Here is a 20,250-nt window from a genome sequence, read left to right on the forward strand (position 1 = left end):
AGCGTCTTTACAAGCCGACAAAATAATCCCCTCTTACGACCTTCGTGCGCAGGGCGGTGGGTTCGGGCATTCGGCTGGAGAGTAGCCCAATTTAACAGCGCGATTTAACAAAACAGCCACTGGCCCGATAAACACTTCGTTTCCTTTCTTTTGTCCGCCACAAATGTAGCTTAAAATCGGAAGGATGTCAAAGGTTCGTTTCAATTATAATTTCCTGATATTTAGCGTAGCATGATTAGCTTTATGGGCCATTACATATAAATAATATACAACTCTTCCTTAAACGACACAAATGTACAATAAACAAAATGTGGTACTTATTGATTTTAAACGGTGTAACCAAAATTTAAAGATTTTTGTTTTGAAATACTTCCAAACTAAAAACTAAACTCATACTTCGTTTGTTAAAAATTTCATTACAAAATATATGAATTTAACAATACAATAAACTCATCGCTTTCATAATTCCAAATATTTTTTTATGTTAAATTTCCATAATTTCATATTTTTACGTGAATTATGTCGACATTGTAGTCGAAAAAATGGTTACAAATTATTTATTTCCCTACCTACAAAGCCAGTAATATCGCTAGCTCCAAAAAGCAGAACCCTAGGCAAATCTTGGGGATTAAAACCGAAAATGGACCATTGGGTTTATACATTAGCAATAAGACCAAAAATAGGAACGTCGGTGGGCGCAACGGTTTATGCGTTGACACGGCGATCATCGCTGTAAGGTAAAGGCCCCGGGATCGAATCCATCGGCCCTGCAAAAACCTATGGATCATTCATCTGACGAAAGCTTAACAAAAATAGCTACACACACACAAGGCAGCATACAGGATTAGCAAACATATGTATTACAGGAGCGATGAGAATAACTCCTGCAAACTCACTAGAAATTCTGCTAAACTACCTCAACTATAAACATTCATACAAGGAGAATGGAAACGATCATTTATGTTTCAAAAACAATCAGGGTGGATGGGAACTAGATAATTAACAACATAACAAATATAATTAATAAATTCAGATACCAATCCTTAGAAATGGGGACTTACTACATGATTCCGGAAAGATTCTTTTCATCCTATAAAGTCTCAATAGAATATAAAGGAAAGAAAAACTCAGGAGAGCATCAGATACAATATATGGTATACGTATGGCTGCAAAATATAGGAAGGAACCGGATCGGGTATTATCTGTACAACCCCAAAATTTTAGCAGCCAAACTCATTAGGCAAGTACACTTCGGTCTTTCAACAGAAACAATGCCATCAATGCTCATGCCCTAGTAAATTTTAAAAGACGTTACATTGGCAAAAAAACTCAAAAGATTGGATTGCCCAGCAGCTTATAATGCATTATTGTGTAAAAAAAGCACATCAAATTTAGTCAATGAAAGTATCCAAAAAGTACAAAACCTGCGGAAACACAACAACCTGATGATATCTAGGTGCCAGCATCCAAAAGAATTTTGAGTAACGAAAAAAGCAGACACACTGGCCGAAGAAGATCTGCAAGACCACACATTGACCCTGAACCTATACTTGGGATAACAAAAACAAATACAAAACCCTCCACCACAGAATGGATGCCAATAAAACAAAAGGAGAAATAGATAAACTCTAGCGGCAGTAGACTCAGTAAGCTAAACAACCCTCACCAAGACTGGCAAAATCACTGCTGCAGTTGGAGAGCCAAACTCAGAGGAACGATATGACTAGTAACCGGTCACTGGCATCTGGGAAAGTATGTACAATATGGGCACATATAATGATGATTCCCTAGTCAGATTAAGTAACGAAGAAAAAGAAACAGCCACCCATGTCATCTTCGAATACGAAGCAACGGCTCAAGGAAGGCTTAACCTTGCATAAGAAAATAGGGAATGAAATTGTATTAGAAACAGTTAATAACCTAAGACGAAGGATTTAGTTGATTGCAATGAACTAAGGAACTACAAGGTACAATAAGCGAAAAGGCTGCAGTGCCTGGGGAACACAATCCCCGCTTCGTAGTATTTTAATCACCAACATACCTTTCCAAAACTAGTTGATATTCATTTTCATCGCTCTGAAAAACCTCTGACTTAGTAGTTTTAGTACGTTTGGTAATTTAATTATTAATCTATATCTGCAATTTATGCAATAAGGTTGTAAAATACATAAAAACACACATGGCGTGATACGCGTGAATGTAAACTATCACTCGATGACCAATTTTACGAGCATATTCGACTGCATGTCATGAACTCGATAGATGTTTTATGTGAGCAGTTGGTCCCAACGCCAGCGACGCCTCAATTTTTTTTGACATATTGGTAAGAAGGGTAAGCGTGGAATAGTCAGAAATGGATAAAAAAAAAAAGGTTGGAGTGATTATTGGGATTAGCTAGGTCAATAACGTGAGGAATTCGGAGTCCTTACGGGAGAGTATGGTTATTCAATGAAACAATAATCATGACAATCAATAATGATCACCGTGCATCGGTGATCCGGCGGAGGAATATCGACTGTAGGAATTGATCTTATTAAAATTGGATGTTTTGGCCATTCCGTGCAGTTTCAATCTATAAGTCTAAACAAGGGCTAGAAGAGTTAAAATATTTTTTTCGTTATGACTTTTTGTCTCTTATAGTTCAATTATGTCATTTAACGTCGAGTCGAGTCCATGTCAACCTTTTGTCTATGTAAGGTCACCAATATTCGACGCGACCTACCGTAAGAAATAGAACCTTATTAGGTTAAAAGAGAAGGTAAAGGACGGGTAAATTATTGAGATGTTTTATTTATTTTTATTTGCCATTTCCGGACCCAAGGTTCTAACGTGAGGAGGTGGAACTTGGAGGAATGGAAGTGCTCGGACAGTATTAAAACTTGCAGAATGTGAGTATTGCTGTATAATGTGTTAAAGCGTTAACAGATCCTTCGTTACGTTAGTGGAACTGTTGCCTTGAGGAACACCAAAGAGTATACATACATCGTAGAATTGCAGGCCGGTGGGTAGAAAACGGTAAGATGTGAAGGATTTTTTAAAAGAATTAAGTTGGAGCAGTACAATTTCGTGCTCGTCTAAATTGTTTCAGGGAGGAACTACTTACGCTACAGAGATGTTCGATACCGTCTACAAAACGATAAATTTGATTGATTTTTAAGCAGTAAATTCGAAAATCAAAGTTGTGGCCAGAAGTAATTTTCGGCTATGCGTAACCTTTCAAAGACTTTCCGTTCGACTTATTGGACGATGTAAAGAAACATTAGAATATGAACTTTTAACATTGTAACTTTAATTCCTTAGGCATAAAATTAATTCCATTAGAATTTGGGATTTTACATAGAAATCCAGACATCTGAGAAATTGATATACTAATTCTTAGTTAGTTGTTTTAGAGGGAGCTTAAAACGAGTCCAAATTTATTACCGACTTCACGGCAATTTTTATCTTTTTGTAATTTGCATTTTCTCTAACTTTCCACAACAATAAGAATTTAATTCATTATAAAATTTAATCATTATAAATCATAGGCAATAATAAGGAAACAAATCTAATGACATATTATAATATGCTTCAAATACATAAAACAAGTGTCATTAAATTCTGTGAACCTACGTTCGTAGCATTTTCATGTAAATTAATGGTTAATTGATATAAAACTCAAGAATTATTGGGTTCCCTAAGCGAGGAATATTATCATCATTTTAAAAATTTTAGCTTTAGTGTATGAATAAAAAATCTATTAACAGTTAAATTATCTGTGAATCTTTTATGAAAAATAGCCCATAGTGAGAATATAAAAGTAAAAATTTACTCGACTCTTTTTCTTATTAGCAGTTTTCTGAGGGCATAAGTTTTCGGCGTATTATTAAACGTGATCCCTTGTACGTTAAGAGGGACGCGGTTCGTTGGCATAATCTAGGATTAAGAGTTTTAAACCTTTGTTAATTTCAGGGGTTACTTTAAATTAAAATTTGTTTGAGGATTAGAAGAGAATTTTGTAATCGGCCCGGCTGCCGGAAGCGTATTTATTTAGATAATACTTTGAAAAATTACGCTCGACCTCATATCTCATTTTCTTTTCGTAAGTTAGCAATTTCAACTCTCCGCAAAGCTATAAATTAGGAAAAAGGCGATCTCGACGAAGTTGTTTTTCTGACCGGATTAGCATAGTATTGAACGGGTTTACAGACATTTACGTGGTTTTTAACTGGTTGTAATGTGAGCACTTTAATCATGATTGATTCTCACAGCCATATACAGAAAAATTGTAAAAAAAAAAAAATAATACAAACATTCGAAAATATATGTTATTCATGCTCATATTGCTTATTATTTATGATTATAGTATTACAATCTAGTGCTATTTTATATTGTAACAATATTAATTTTCAATAACACTCACTTCCAACCTACCTAATAAGTATGTATGTATACATACAAAATTGTGAAAAAAGAAAGAGAGAGAGAGTGAGAAAGTACATGACGTAAAGTTTGTTTTATATAGTAATAATATTGATAACTGTATTCTGTGCATATCTACCCCTTTATTTCTTTCATTTTCCCTGTATCTGTTCACAGTAGGACTAGTTGTGAATTCTTATGATTGAAAATTACAAGTTTATCTTAAACAATTTTCATTGTGATTTCAAAGCAGACGAAAAAATTATTTTACTTAAGAGAAATACGTTTACAGGTTTACAGAGATGCAATTAACCTTGAACTTTGAACAAATGTTAATGTTAATTTCTACTTAATCCATGTTTAGAATCTGCCAAGCTAAGCACAGCGGCTTAGAACTGGTTTAAGCATTCGAACGCTTTCTGAGAAAAGAACTCTGAACTAACTATTTCAAACCTTACCGCTAGATAGCTGGCTGTACTTTCAAAGTTCTCAACAAGGAAATACACGGACAATGTTCAGTAAATAGTACACATACATTAAAAAAAACTTAAATTCAAAATATTGCATTTTACTTATAAAATACTGTTTGTCATGTTAAAAATACTTTAAAGAAATTAAGTACGGAATAGCGTTTTAGCCCAACTGAAAACATTGGATGATTATTATTTCATGATTTTTATTTTCAAAATACTTAAAACGAAAATTTAGTTCAATCCACTTCGAAATAATACGATAGAGTTATGTATTTTTACATTGGTTGTATGCATTACTTACAACTTAAAGTAAATAAGCTTTGCTTAACTGTTTTATTTATAATATAATTTTAATTTAGTTTAAATTTAGGGAAAATTGTAATTAATTTTATTCGCATTTTCCTCATTTATAATAAGAAAAAATTAGCAACAGACTGTCATCATTTTTACGAGATAATTTCATTATTTAACACACATTTCAATTACGGTTTTAATTGACAGTAATTTTCTTTAATTAAAAGTAATTAAATATTTTGCTTTTAAATGAATGTTAACGAGATTATAAAGTCTTGATGTAATTTTTTTCAACCAGGATTGTTTTGTTAATAAACTCAAAGTCGACTACGCCGTTGAAATTAAATTTATTAAGTGCAAACACATTAACATCAATGTTTCATCCTGTCTCGGCAATTCACGACGGTATGAATTTGTTGTTAATTACTAAAAAGGACAAAGATCGTTATTTGAAAATGTGCGATTTTCCCTTGTCAAAACGTCTAAACATCTTTGTCACCCCAGATGAAAAGCCATTGTCCTGAAAACGGAAATTCGATAAGGAAGCCGTGAAACCTTAATCCATGTTTATCTTTGTAATTCCCAACGTGAAAAGATGGAATGGCACATTGTTCTTGGGGAAAAATTCTTAAAAAGGACTTACTTTACTTATTATAATATAAAAGAAATGGAATAATATTTCGGTAATTTAATTAATTCAACAGAAACAATCAAATTATTTCGAAAGTAAATACCTATGAATAAACTATAGATTTAATAAACTACAAAAACATTGTTGGTCGACAAACATCGGAGCATGTCATTTTTTTAATTATTTTAATTTATTTATTTATTGAATCTTTGTCACTGAATATGTCATATTTTTTCCCTTGTTTTCTTAACATTCTAACATCTCGAAGTTACCTCATGTTGTTTAATTACTATTAAATCAACAATAAAAACACATCTAACACAGACACATAACACACAAACTTTTTCATCGTTCTCACCTCTTCCGGAAATACTGCTAGCGACAGAAGGCTGAAATCGGGGACAGGGGGTCAGGAAACACAAGAAATGCCTCTGTGTTGAGCCAGCAGATCTCCAAGTTAAAAAAAATTGTAATACAAATATCTCTGGAATAAGTTTAAAACACACTCGTACCTACTAGGATCATTTATTGTTTTTATTATCAAACGGCTTTATTATTAAAGTCGGAGGAATTGTGGAGCATATTCCACGAATTTCATCAGCAAACTAGTTTTTCATACTTTTAGCCGTATGCATTGATAAAACACGACTTCATCAACAGGTCTACCAAATTTTCTCTTGCTGTCTAGCCAATGTTGGGTTGAAAAAGTTGAAGTAATCTTGGGACGTAAATTACCCTTGAATTATCCAATGCTTTTTTTTTTAGCAATGTACGCTTTCATGCAATTTCACAACTGATGATTATGTATCGAAGGCCTTAGCAAATAAAACTTTTGTGTATCTCACATTTCTTGTTATATATTCATAACATATTTAAAGAGAAACATTGTTTAAAAACTATTATTTTTAATGATTTTATTTGCCCTTTTTTCTCGTAAATTAACTTGCGTGATTTATATACACTCTTCTGATCGAAAATATTCACCCAGTAAAAGAAGACACAAGAAGAGTTTTATATTTTACAAAACATATGTTTTTATAAACACTGGGAAGTATAAAATAAAAAGTTTTGTTTTTTTTTAAACTGAACATAAATGTTTGAATAAAATAATTTTTAAACAATGTTTTTAATAACAGGTTTTTTGATCCAATGTCGGTGGGAACAAAAATAATACAACTTAAACTTAACAAAACATACTTCATAATACAATTAATTAACGTTTTTAGTTGAGTTAAAAAAGTCAGTGGCATGAGCGGGATTCGAACCCACGATCTTGGGCTAGATACGCCGCTGCCCTACCACTTGAGCTATCATGACCTCGATCCACTCGGAAACCAACTTCCCATCTCAACCCCACCTTTTGAATTTTTCCTCCTTTTTGCCACCACGAAATTAGTGAATTTAATACTTCATAATCTTTCATATATATTTGTTCATTTTAAAATAATTAATTTTAACGTTTAGTTAATTTGAAGTAATGCGATAATCAAAACGATAAAAATACTTCATAAATATTTTTTTTATATACTTTTGTTATCTTTATAAAACATAATTTTTCTTGTCCATTGTTCTTACTTTTTCTTAAAATATTTTTCTTGTTTTGATTTCTTTTTACACATTTTGTCGTTTTCCGATATGATTAAAATAATTATAGCTTGCCAATATTAGCCATTGAAGTAGTATGAAGTAAGATGCATAAATCTATTATCGTCGTTACTTTTATGGGATTATACAATGATACACACACAATTGAACGAAGGTATTTGGAAGCAATGTACCGAGAAATTAGAGTCATTAGTTTATTTTCAAATCGATGCTTCGACGAGTTTTGTCATAAAATTGCCTGAAGGAGTAACAATGCATATAATTCAGTGACATTTTTTTCTAAGTTGATTAAACAAACTAAAAACTACAACTGTTATGTACAAACAAACAAAAAATAAATATAGGATAACTATTTCTTAATGAACAAAATAATAACACAATTGTTTACTTATTTTTGTAAATACATATCGTTAGAGATATGAGTTTATACAAGACAAACTTTTGTGCATTTGACCACTAAACTTATTTAAATTACTAAGCTAAGAGTGAATTGTTAAAAATAGAGAAAAATGTTTTTTAATTATGTCAAATGTATAACTACTGTAATAATTGGAGTGCAATATTTTATATTATTTTGCTTTGTATGACCATCACCATAGAAATGAATAAAAGCTTATATCAAGCAAATAAAGTAGTTACAAATTTTGTAAAACACATCAATATATTATTGAATAATTAACATTTACAGTACTAATTTTGTTGAAGTTGCGAGGAGCGGTCAGAAACAACGTATTTTGGAAAAACATGTTTTTCGTTTTTTTTGCATTCGTTTTGACCTATATTCGCGTCATCTTTAGGACCTCTGCGTATGACAAAACATACGTTGATTGGAAAAAATACAATTCAGACGTAAATATAAATGTTTAACGAAGTATTACATTCTCACATAAAGTAAGGTGCCTATTCTTGTGATGTGAATTTGTATTCTGTAATTTTTATACGAGTTACAGGGTTGGAGACTCAGTAAATCTGAGAAATTTTCTTTGATCATAGGCGATTTTATTTAACTGAAATGAAGTGAAGAGTGAGAATTTTTTTGGATTAGATTTGTGATTCGGAGTTTATTCAATAATGGAAATGTAGTTGATTATTATTAGCCTGTAATTAATGCTGATCTTGTCTCTGTTGATGTAAACTATGTAAAAATTTGTATTTGTATTTGTTTTTTCAGTGTTCAATATTTCTATTTTGTCGAAATGAAAGTTGTGCTTTTGTTACAAAATGCTGTGAGGCCAATGGGCTGGGATTAGTTTTTGATGTACAGTCAGTTGTTCTTTCCGGATTTAGATACACACAACATTAAATACAGAACAGATACATTCAAACTCAGCCGTTACTACGCCAACATCACAAAGCAAATAAGCCTAATGGCTAACTTTGTTTTTATTCCCCTTCCATTTCCTTCGTTAACGTACATAATTCTTAACTTCCTTTCCCATGTTGAATAAACCCCGAATTACAAATCCAATCTAGGGAAATCCATTTTCGACTTCCTTTGAGTTAAATAAAACCGGCTATGATAAAAAAAAATTTCCTACCAGATTTCCTTCGGCCCCAACACTGTCACAATCATATAAAAAACAGGCGAATAAAAATTCACATTTCCCAATAATTTTGCTTAAAACCATTAGAACAACAACAGCACGAAACTTTATGTAAGTATGAAATACTTGGTTCAAAATTTATATTTACATATGTATTGTATTTTTTCCAATAAACAATGTTTTGCAATTCACCAAAGACCTGAAGATGACGCAAACGAAGGTCGAAACGCTGCAAATGAGAAAATGATGTTTTTCTAAAAGGCCGCTCCTCACGACTTTTACAATTATAACAACCGGTCGCTAAAAAACACACATTCTTAGTCAATTAAATATTAAAAAGCCTAAAGTGAGCAAGCAATAAAAAATATAATCTCATCTCAATGTATGTGTATTGTAGTCCCAGTTAGTAAAAAATAGTGATGATTAACTAATTGTCATCCGTGAAGATGACGTGCTTAAGCTAGATGGAACGCTTTCTTGTGGCGGTATTTGCTACTTGGCGCTTTCCCTCTGTATCAGCCGGTAGATCGTGTTGAGAGCTTATAAAGCTCAATGTCTGTATTCAGCCAACACTTCTGGTGACTGTTCGTAACACCATAAAATATGAAAATGATTCTCTCAATACCTGAAATTGAGTCAATAGATGAAAAGACATAGAAAATACCTGATTCAATCAGAAGGGCTTAATGTAATCATACGTGTATTTTTCATTTATGTAGGAATGATAAATGATTATTAGTCAATTTTTGTATGTATGTAGATGAAGAAGACCTGGTACAGCATTGTAAAAAATATAGAAAAAGGACATATCTTTGATACGAAAAATGTAAATGTGCCAGACAATGAGTTCAATTGATTGTAGTTTTCTAATTTTTGTTTTTAATTTTATAAATCCGGTTGTAGTAGTAGAATGCAATCTCGTCATATTTTTGTTGGAGTAAATTTTAATATTGTTCTTTGAAAAAAGTTATACCGCAATAATTTATTTTTGCTTAATTCACCTATTTAATACATTATACATACATAATACAAAACTTATTTTAATAAGTACAAATACAGATAAATACATTCATACACCCAATGTCGGAAGCCCCAGTAAAAAAATAAATAAATAAAAAAATAAAAAATAAAAATTTAAAAAAAATTTTTAAAAAAATTAAAAAAAAAAGTACAAATAACAAAAAACGTATTGTTTGCTAGAATTAAACAAAAAGTAATACGTAATCCAAGAATAAATCCATTTATAAAAATAACGTATAAATTAAAATAATATGTAATTTACAAAAAAAAATAAAAATAAATAAAGTTAGTAGTTTTGTAATACATTTGTACAAATGTATGAAACACATCTGAAAATTTTTTTCATAAAATTGGACCGGCTGCCGCTTGAGGTGTTTTTAACACTTAAAAGGAATATTCTACATCTTTAGAGCTAATCTGGTATTAACAATAGTACGCCTTTATCTTTAAAATAAAGTTAATAGTGGCATTAAATTTTTTTGATGAAATCTTTTTTATTTTTTAATTGGTCCATCGATTCTCCTTTACCTTACCCGATTTTTCAAAACTGCGACTTAAATTTTTACTATCACCTCGTCGTTGATGTTACATACACTTTTAATTGCAAAATAAATTATTAGATAAATATTTAATATAATAATATTATTTGTATATAAAAATGTCATTCATTTTTCATTAACATTTATATAATATTTTAAATTTTATCAATTGTGTGATAAAAATCAAACACGGGCAGTCTAGTAAAAAAATTGCAATTTTGTGCAACATAAAAAAACAAAAAAACATATGAAATGCAATGTGCAACATGAATATACGCCGTATAGTTTATACTTATTTCAGATTTCATTCATTGACCAAATCCCTGATCTACACACATCCACATCTTAAAAAATGGAAGTCGTTTCAGAATATCTATCATAAATTTAAAATTACCATGAGAAACGTTGCTAAATCTATGTTGAACAAGTGACCTCCTTCTAGTTTGAAATGGGCTTTTGTAAAAGTTTCCATAATGACAAGAGATTTCATGATTTTTTCTCTGCATTTGTACCACTCGCTCAGGTAGAGCGTCCTGTGCAATTCGTCGCTCTACACAAATGAAGTTAGCGTTAAACAAAATTGCATTTTGTATTTTTTTTTCCCAAAATCCTTACGTGATCCGAGATTTCTTCTCCGAGCCAGCAGTACATGAAAAATTGTAAGTACGTCGCTCCGAGTATGAACATAAATTTTGGCATATCTTTGATCGGGTCATCAACCTGGGGTATAAAAACATAATTTATGAGATGACGGATTTTTTAAACTATTTTTTTTTTCTTTTACTTTAGATACGGCGAAAAATGTCATCGTAGATACCAAAGTTGACTGCATCACTTGCGCGAGAAATATGTCATCCAGTACGATATCGAATGTCCTGACAAGCCTGGTAAAAGAAATGGAATCTTAAATTATACAAAGAAATTTAAACATAAGCTAGTGACATAATAATTTTAAAAAATTCATAATCGTTAATTATGTCTTTTAAACAAACATTTTATTCAATTTAATTCAATAGTTCAACTATTTAACGATAGTGATACATTGATACATTTCAGACAAAAAGAAACAAAAAAAACGGTGTAATACTTTTAAATGTAAAAATTAACTTGTATGTTGTATTGATGTAAATTATGAAAATTATGAATCATCTTCGTACTCCTACTATTGCTGGTAATGTTTTCCGACGTGTTTTAGAATTTTACTCTCTTTCATACCTGGTCTGTTTGTTATTTTATGAAGAGTTTAATAAATGTGAATGCAATTATTTTGTGTTTATGAAAATACCACTATAAAAACTTAAAAATTGAATACTGAATGAAATGTTTTGAATATTGAATCGCATAAATGTTGGAAATATTCTTTAGTAAAATTTAACATATTTTTATATATTTTTAAAATTGTATTTACCTTATAATATCTACGTGTTCTCTTATTACTTCTTTCAATAAAGTTTCGTCTCTGCTAAGAGCAGCCATTCTTAAAATGCTAAGCCCCATGAAATCCTCCATTGCTTTGGGCCTTTTCCAGCCTCTTTTTCTAAGAGGCTCCTCCGTTCCAATTGAAAGGAGAGCTACCCTGATTGCACCAAGCCTCCTACATATTTGACCAGCAATGAGCAAAAGCAATGTGTCTACGGCGTCCTGGGTGTAGCAAATGATGAAGAACACAAAGCTCGCGAAAGAATAAGCGCAAGAAAACTTGAAAAAAGTGTCGAGATTAAATGGAAACCAGTATGGAATTGGAAGTTCCAGGTCTCCGGTCATCCATGGATAAGCTACCCATGCCATCAGAAGGGCAAAAAGGCATACGACGTACGTCCGGCTGATGGTGTGTACTGTTTTAAGCATAGGGGTCGAATCCGAAGCACCAGGGGTGTCTAGCTCCTGAAACAGCTTGGCAAGCATCTCAGCGTTCAACTGCACAAGTAATAGTTTCAATGCGGAAGCAAGGTTGACCAAGAAAAATACTAGAGTTATAGACTTCATTGACAGGGACGTTGGTAGAAACATGCTTCTTCCTTGAAGCGCTGCATTGATGAACAGAACCGCAATAACAAAAATGTACCAAATTTTCATTAACAATCCCCTCGACGTCCCTTTTGCAGGGATCGTAACACCAAGAATTCTAAGGAGATCAACATGCCTGAAAAATACATTTTCATGTGCTTGCTCCTCCATCTTAAACACTACTGTTCTGTATACGACCGACAGACAGTCTTTAATAACTTCTGTTAAAGCTTAATCTAAAATCAATACAAAAGGAACATAGTTTAAGCGAGGTCATACTTTATGACCGTTTGGAAAATCCTATCAGCAAAATCTACTTTTCTAAAGTATTTAACACTAAAGCCCTTATCATCCACTCCAAAACTTCATGAAAAAGATACTTATAAAGTATGAAAATGAAACAAAACCTGATTGTTAAAATTAGGCCTGTTTAAAAAAAATGGTTAAATATTTATGATCATTTAGAGATCGTAAAATGTGGTCTGGTGTGATGTAGGTTTAAAAAAACATTTTCTTTATCGTGTCGATGTTTCGATGTTTATCGAGATCGTCTTCAGGGCCGCGTATTTATAAACATTGTTTAAATTATATAAATGCATATAAGATATGACTATGAATTTATACAATGGTGAACAGAAATAGATATTTTAGGTTTAATCAAAGTAATTATTCTTTTTATCTAAGGTTTTTGATTGGGATGAAAAATTAGTGCATTAATGCCACGAGCGGGATTCGAACCCACGACCTTCGGCTCAATCGGTCGCTGCTCTAACTACATGAGCTATCGTGAATTCGATAGATGCCGTTTGTTCGAATCCCGCTCATGGCTCAAATTTTTCATCTCAACTAAAATCTTTAGGTAAAAAGTAATTAATTGGAATAATAAATATGGTCAATTATTACCACTAAACAAATATGGATTAATTTAATTTTATTTAATTTTAATTCAAAGTGTGTGTTTTATGTGTACATCTGTTACTGTTGTGTGTCATGATGTGTGCTATTGAGATATTAATGTTTATTTATTTATATATGTTTAAGTTTTTAGGAGTAGGGAAGGAAATAGGGATAGAAATTCATTTTACTCTGAGGCGTCGGCTTCTTTGAGGTGAAAGGGACCGACAATGGAAAAAAGGGGTAATGTTTGTCGTTCATGGTTAGCCTTTCAGGATTATTTCAGACGGGATTGTTAGAAAATGGAGAGGTAAATTATTGAAGATATGAGAATGTAGAATTTGTTGATGTGTGGAGTGCAATGATTGTTTTATACGTTGTATTATGTCTTTTGTGTGCTACAGATATTGAATTGCATTTATGGTATTAGCGTAGCTGCTGCTGAGTTTACATGTGTCTGTTCTGTAATTGATGCTGTGTTTAGCTATGTTGATGTAAACCATTTCTAAAAAGTTAAGTTCTTAAGAATTTTGTTAGTTTTGTCCTGTGTTTAATATTTTTGGAATGTTAGAATCGAGAAATTGTGTTGGTGGTCAAAATGGTGGGTAGCCAGTACTATAGGATTTTGTCTGGGTTTTTTGCAAATCTTAGATATGTTATTTTACTCTCTTATCCTTATATTGGGATGTAATTTAGACGTAAGAGTTCAGACAATTTATACAATTAATTTTGTAATTACATCAGGCTTATTTGTTACTGTTGTTGGATCTTTAGTTTTAGAAAAAGGGTGATAATAATTTCATAGTTTTTGACGGCTATTTTAAAGTTATCAGAAGATAATACGAATTATATATGAATATAATTGAATTTCTATCTCTGGTTCCTTCAAAATCACGGTCACTAACCACCACACATTCTGTTTTTTGATACATCTGCGAGGCAAAAATTAAATTATTTGTCTTAAGCACTTTATTGTACTATCTGAAATTTGAGGCCCTGATTGTGCTGATTAATTGAGAAAGGTCAACTATTGTTTTACAAAATGCTTCTTTATTGTTGTACTCATCAAGACCTTCGCATGCTATTCCAAGCGGACGACGCATGTACATACTCAAGATATAGTGATTTTGAAAAGGCTTGGGAAAATGTCAATGAAGGTCCGAAATCCATTAAAACTTGGACCGCCGAAAATGGGATGAACTTATCAATTGATAAATCGGTTATTTGTTCTTCCTACAGAAAAAAGAAATTTAGCCGACGAGTCGATCCGTGTTGCAAAATATAATAAATTATTAGGGTTTAATTAGGTTAAAACTTTGACTTGAAACAGCCATATTTAATACATGATAAAATAAGGAGAGTTTCTTCAACGCACTGAAAATGGTATCATATAACGATTGGGGTGCTAATCCTGATATAGCCCGTTACAGAAGTGAACTGCCCCCGTCCTTCTCGCGGAGAAGGAAAGAACTATCCTCTCGGTATTGGTAACCATTTTTTCGGTTGAGGTCTGCACTCTGTTCAAACTTCTTCTAAATCTATACCGTGTACGTAGATAGCAATGATAGCGGCATCGTCTACGTAGAGCGACATCATTGGGGGCGCAATGCCGTCGACGGTACCATTAACCGCAATCTCTATTATATTTGTCATTTAAAGTGTTCCATGAGAGGCAAGCGGCAATGAACGGAGAAGCGAGGCCCAGGTCGGATTTCCATTGTTAGTCTCATTATCTCGTCCAAAAGGTACAGATTTGAAACTAGACTAAAATATATTTAAAAAAAATTGTTCAAGAGAAATTCAGCCAGGCCATCTAAAAAGGACACACTTTATACTTCATCATCTCACAAAATTCTCTTTATAAAGTGTCTAACAAGGATAAACCACTTCACAGATAAATGATTCTAGATATTAAAAATAGTAAATTAATATGAAGTAAGATTAATCTCAGAGATCTTCAGGACCTCTCGCCTGAACATGTCAACATCCACTTGTAAGCCTGATGAGATGATCAATGATCCAAGACGACTACGCCATAATAGTTTCCCCAAGTAATCAACGTACGGTCTCACTTCCACACATATCAGAGGTATTACAGAAAGCTATCTAAAATCAATTTAATTTACCCGGAATGGGAAATTCTAGTTCATGGAAATTAACGTACGAGTTATATTTATATTTTAAACTTAATTTTGTAATTACTAGAATCCTAAAAATTATCTTAATTATTTTTCGTAATTTTCTGGGCATTGAACTAAACATTGTATGCAAGATAATGATGCTCTTTTTGCTTTTTCAAGCATGATTTGGGGTGTAGTGCTATTTTATCTTGCATTTCGCCTCGTTGGTTCATTTTCGTAGAAAACGTGGATTGTACTCCCTTACTTTTGTGAAATAGCAGTAGCATAAATAGTTCTTTACATGTTAGTCATCTATGCCGATTCGATTTACAAGTCAATCTCTTGAGTCTAAGCGAATTCAAAGGTAAAGGACACAGTCAGATTTAGGGGAAGTAACATGGTTGTAGAAAATCGTGAAAGGTGGTTGTTCCAAAATGTAACTGTAACAAGAGCGCACTTACATCTATCTCCATTTTTTTCAATTTCTACAATGCGGTATATCTCCGCAGAACTTTCGATGTAGATATTGAATGTGTCGGAGGATAGTATTGATGTTTCATCGGCCAAGGAAGTAAGGAGAGTTGTAGGTATATGTGTGGTGTTTAGTGACCGTGATAATTCGGAGATCGTGAGATGCGGTCTGGTGTGACGTCGGTTTTAGAAAAACATTTTTTTTATCGTTCCAACGTTTCTATCTTTATTGAGATCATCTTCAGGGCCTGGGATTTATAAACATTGTTTAGAATTTACAAATACATGTAGGAGGTGAGAAAAAAAATGAATTTATACAATACTAGATAATTTTAGATTAAAAAATGAATTTATACAATGCTAGAAAATTTTAGATTCAAAAAAATGAATTGATACGATACTAGAAAATTTTAGATTAAAAAAATGAATTTGTACAATGCTTGAAAATTTTAGATTCAATCAAAGTATTTGTACACACTCAAATTGTTTGTTTTCTGTATAGATGTGTGTTTATATACGTTGGATTTTGAAGAGGTGGGGAAGGAGGTCGGGAATGGAAAGACATTTTTATATGAGAAGTCGGCTTCTTTGAAATGTTTAAATATTTTTGGATTGTTCAAGTCGAAATTGTGTTGGTATTCAAAGTGGTCGGTAGCCAGTGCTTTAGGATTTATTTGAGTTTTTTGAAACCGACCTTTCACCTCAAATAAGCCGACTCCTCATATAAAAATGTCTTTCTATTTCCGACTCCCCTCCCCACCCCTTCATAATCCAACGTATATAAACATAAATAAAATAAACAATTATAAAATAATAAAAAACATAATAAACATACAAACATAAATAATATCTCACTGGCACTCTCAACACGACAGACAAGAATGACACATCTACACGGAAAACAAACACTTTGAGTGAGTAGAAATACTTTGATTGAATTTTCTAGCATTGTATAATTTTTGTTTAATATAAAATTGTCTAGCATTGTATAAATTCCTTTTTTTTATTCTAAAATTTTATAGTATTGTTTAAATTCAATTTTTTTTCTTCTTTTCACCTCCTACATGTATTTGTAAAATTTAAACAATGTTTATAATTTCTAGGCTCTGAAGATGATCTCAATAAAGATCGAAACTTTGGCACGATAAAGATGCTGTTTTTCTAAAACCTACGCCCCACCAGACCGCATCTCACGACCTCCGCATAATCGTTGTAGTATAGTTGGAACATCAAAGCACTAACTGAGACATTTAGCTCGACGCTGGTGCTGATTTGGAAAACTAAATTAAATACATCTGGTTATTTGGATATCGTACGATGCGATCATTTGTGATGAACGTACCTACATTACGCATTTCACGATCTTCAAATAATTATTAATTAACCGTCACTAAACACTACACATAAATACATTAGGAAAATATGGGGAAGTGATTTTGGATGTAACATAGTAGAAATTCAACCATCAAAACCTGGCCTATTATTCAAATCCCAGGATAAACTAGACCCCGGTATGCTATAGGTAAAACACGAGGGATTCGATAGCTCTCAAAGTAATAAACTCACGAGTAAAAATTGAAGCAGAATTGACCTGAAATAGAATGGAGATATGCAAGTTAAGTATAACCTGACAACCAAAATGCTAGCGTGTTATGATTACCTTGACGTCTATATTTTCCTTTTTACGCTTTCCTTGCATTTTTCATTTGTTTTAAGGGTACTTAAGGGCCCTGTTGCCCGAATCTCCAAAATTACTGCTCTCGAGGTTATTAAATCTAATGTTTCTTCGTTTCGGCAATGGAATACTTTAGCTTCTCAATATGGTTGCGATTTTTCTTTTTGTTTAGAAAACCTCTTGAGTTGGCCCAATTATACCTTGAAACTTTTGTGCAGACTACGTGATCAACATCGTGTGAGTTGTGAGCATCGAGCTCAGGTATCCAACAGGTATCTTCTCTTTAAGGCCCTAGACCACTCTAAGGAAACCTTTAACCTAAATGTTCAAGCTAAGTGGGTCTATAAAACATCCGACTCTTCGATGGCTTCTTAAACTCAGATGCGAGCAAGTGTTCCTCAATTCTGTGTCATGGAAGGAAGACGACGGAAATTTCTTGTGCACGCTCTGTAACCTAAGAGTTAGGGAAGATATCTTTCATTTTGTTGCCCAGAGTCCCATACTGTATGAACTCCATATCCTGTATCTAGGCTATAAATCGCTTTCCAGGTCTCAGCTGCTTGATCTGTTAAATATCATGGATATGGAGAGGTCGAAAGTTCTAGCACACTATGCACGTCATGCCTGGCAATATAGGTACGATTATAATACCGAGTCATAATTGTTTAACTTGTATCTAAAATCAGCTAGATTTTATAATTGAGTTTTTACTTATAGTTTTCTATTATTACCATTATTATATAGTTTATTTTTATTTTTTATTTTTCGCCCGCCTGAAAAAGAACAGCCAACTTCCGGCAGGCGGATAAGCATCCATGCTGTAAAATGCTTTTAATATTGTATATTATGTAATGCTTCTCTTTAATGTAAATAAAGCATGTTACCTATCTATCTATCAATCTATATGTTTCGGTGAGAAAAAGATTAGTAGTTTATTTAATAAAAGATTTTTCATATTAAGTAAGGTTGCGATCTTTTAGGTATTCAGAAACATGCTGGGAAATGGTAAATTTAATCAAGTTTTAGTAACATTGGTATAGAAGTATGAACTATTTCTTAAATAATCAAAAAATAATTTATTGGCTTATGTAAAATGCATTGTTGTTCTATGTACAATAATTGTTTTACAGCTGTTGTTCAGTGTGTACTGATAAATTTTTAATGTTTTAAACAAGTAGTCTAAGGTATATTGAGGTCGGCGCGTTCTAGCAAACATCATCTCGTTCCAGGTCACTAGACGAATCGGAGAAATCTGATCCTTCTGCTCACCTTAGCAGTTCAGATATCACTGTGTATCAGCGATTTTCCATTCAACAATGAACGATTTATTGTCACCTCGTAAAGTTCTGCAACTTTCAATTCACTGAGAAAAATATCGCCAAAAAACTTATTCCGGATGAAATAAACAATATATTAAAGTTAAAAGGAATTTAATGAATTAATTATTTTTCAGGTACAAGTGGAGGAAAACCGCCGAGGGCATTCGAAATACAGACATTTCTCAAACAGTTGATCTTAATTGCTAAGCTTCTATGAACAGAGTGGGGCGTTAATTTACAGCCTTTGTTTTACTTCGTTTTTGGCGTCGTTCCACTTGTGTTTCTAATTACAGCATTTAGACTTGTCACGACCTCTGTGAAGTGGTGTATGACCTCTTGGCAGATATTTTGCATTCTCTTACAAGTGTTTTCTCCAGTCCTCTTTAAAATCGACAGCATACTGTTTAAGATTTACGCTACTCGTCTTATACTATATTATAAAGGATGTATCAACTTCTATTTTCATTTAATTCGGAAACGATTAATTTTAGCAAAAAGTGGTCTTCTGCAAACCCAAAGTTAATTTTGTCTAGAAATCGCGTGGTGGTAACAGATTTAACGTAACTTTCTCATCTAGCTGAGAAATGACACTAACTTTGTTATTGTAAATGAGAATCTCATCTTTTTACTGAACAATTCGATTTTAGTGCTTATTTTATGCCACTTTTACTGAAAGGAAAACTAAAGGAAATAGGAAATATTAATATTAAGATCGACCATTTCTGAGTTATATCCGACGGAAGACGCGGGAGGGTGTTATGCTTTTTGTAACAACAAGATAGCCAACCCCCTTTATTTCGAAAAAGATTAACTTTACCAAAAAATGGTCATCTGCAACCCCAGGTTAATTTTGGCGTTTGGTTTACGGAAAGGAAAATTATAGAAAATATTAAAAATTAATTTTAAGATCGACCATTTCTGAGTTATGTCGGACGGAAGACGCGTGAGGAGGTATGCTTTTTGTAACAACAAGAATGCCCAACCCTTTATTTCGAAAACCATTAACTTTACCAAAATGTAGTCATCTGCAAACCCCGGATTAATTTTAGCGTTTGGTTACGTGTTGGTAACAGATTTAGCATAACCTTCTCATCTAGCTGGGAAATGACACTAACTTTGTTATTTTAAATGATATTCCCATATTTTTTTGTATAATTCGATTCTAGACCTTATTTTATGCCATTTATAGTGAAAGGAAAATTATAGGAAATAGGGCAAATTAATAATGAGATGATCCTTTTTTGAGTTATGACCGAC

General features: G+C 32.5%; 1 protein-coding gene across 1 annotated transcript; it reads right to left on the reverse strand.

Moving 5' to 3' along the window:
• Positions 1-10,883: 10,883 nt before the first annotated feature.
• Positions 10,884-12,685, reverse strand: LOC112127668. The gene is made up of 4 exons (XM_024228963.1): positions 11,916-12,685; positions 11,292-11,391; positions 11,123-11,227; positions 10,884-11,057 (listed from the first exon to the last, which is right to left on the reverse strand). Exons 1-4 carry the CDS (start codon positions 12,683-12,685, stop codon positions 10,884-10,886), a joined length of 1,149 nt encoding a protein of 382 aa, XP_024084731.1.
• Between the last annotated feature and the right edge of the window lie 7,565 nt (positions 12,686-20,250).

This window comes from Cimex lectularius, unplaced genomic scaffold, assembly GCF_000648675.2.
Source record: "Cimex lectularius strain Harlan isolate CLEC.00 unplaced genomic scaffold, Clec_2.1 scaffold128, whole genome shotgun sequence".
Classification (NCBI taxonomy): Eukaryota; Metazoa; Arthropoda; class Insecta; order Hemiptera; family Cimicidae; genus Cimex; species Cimex lectularius.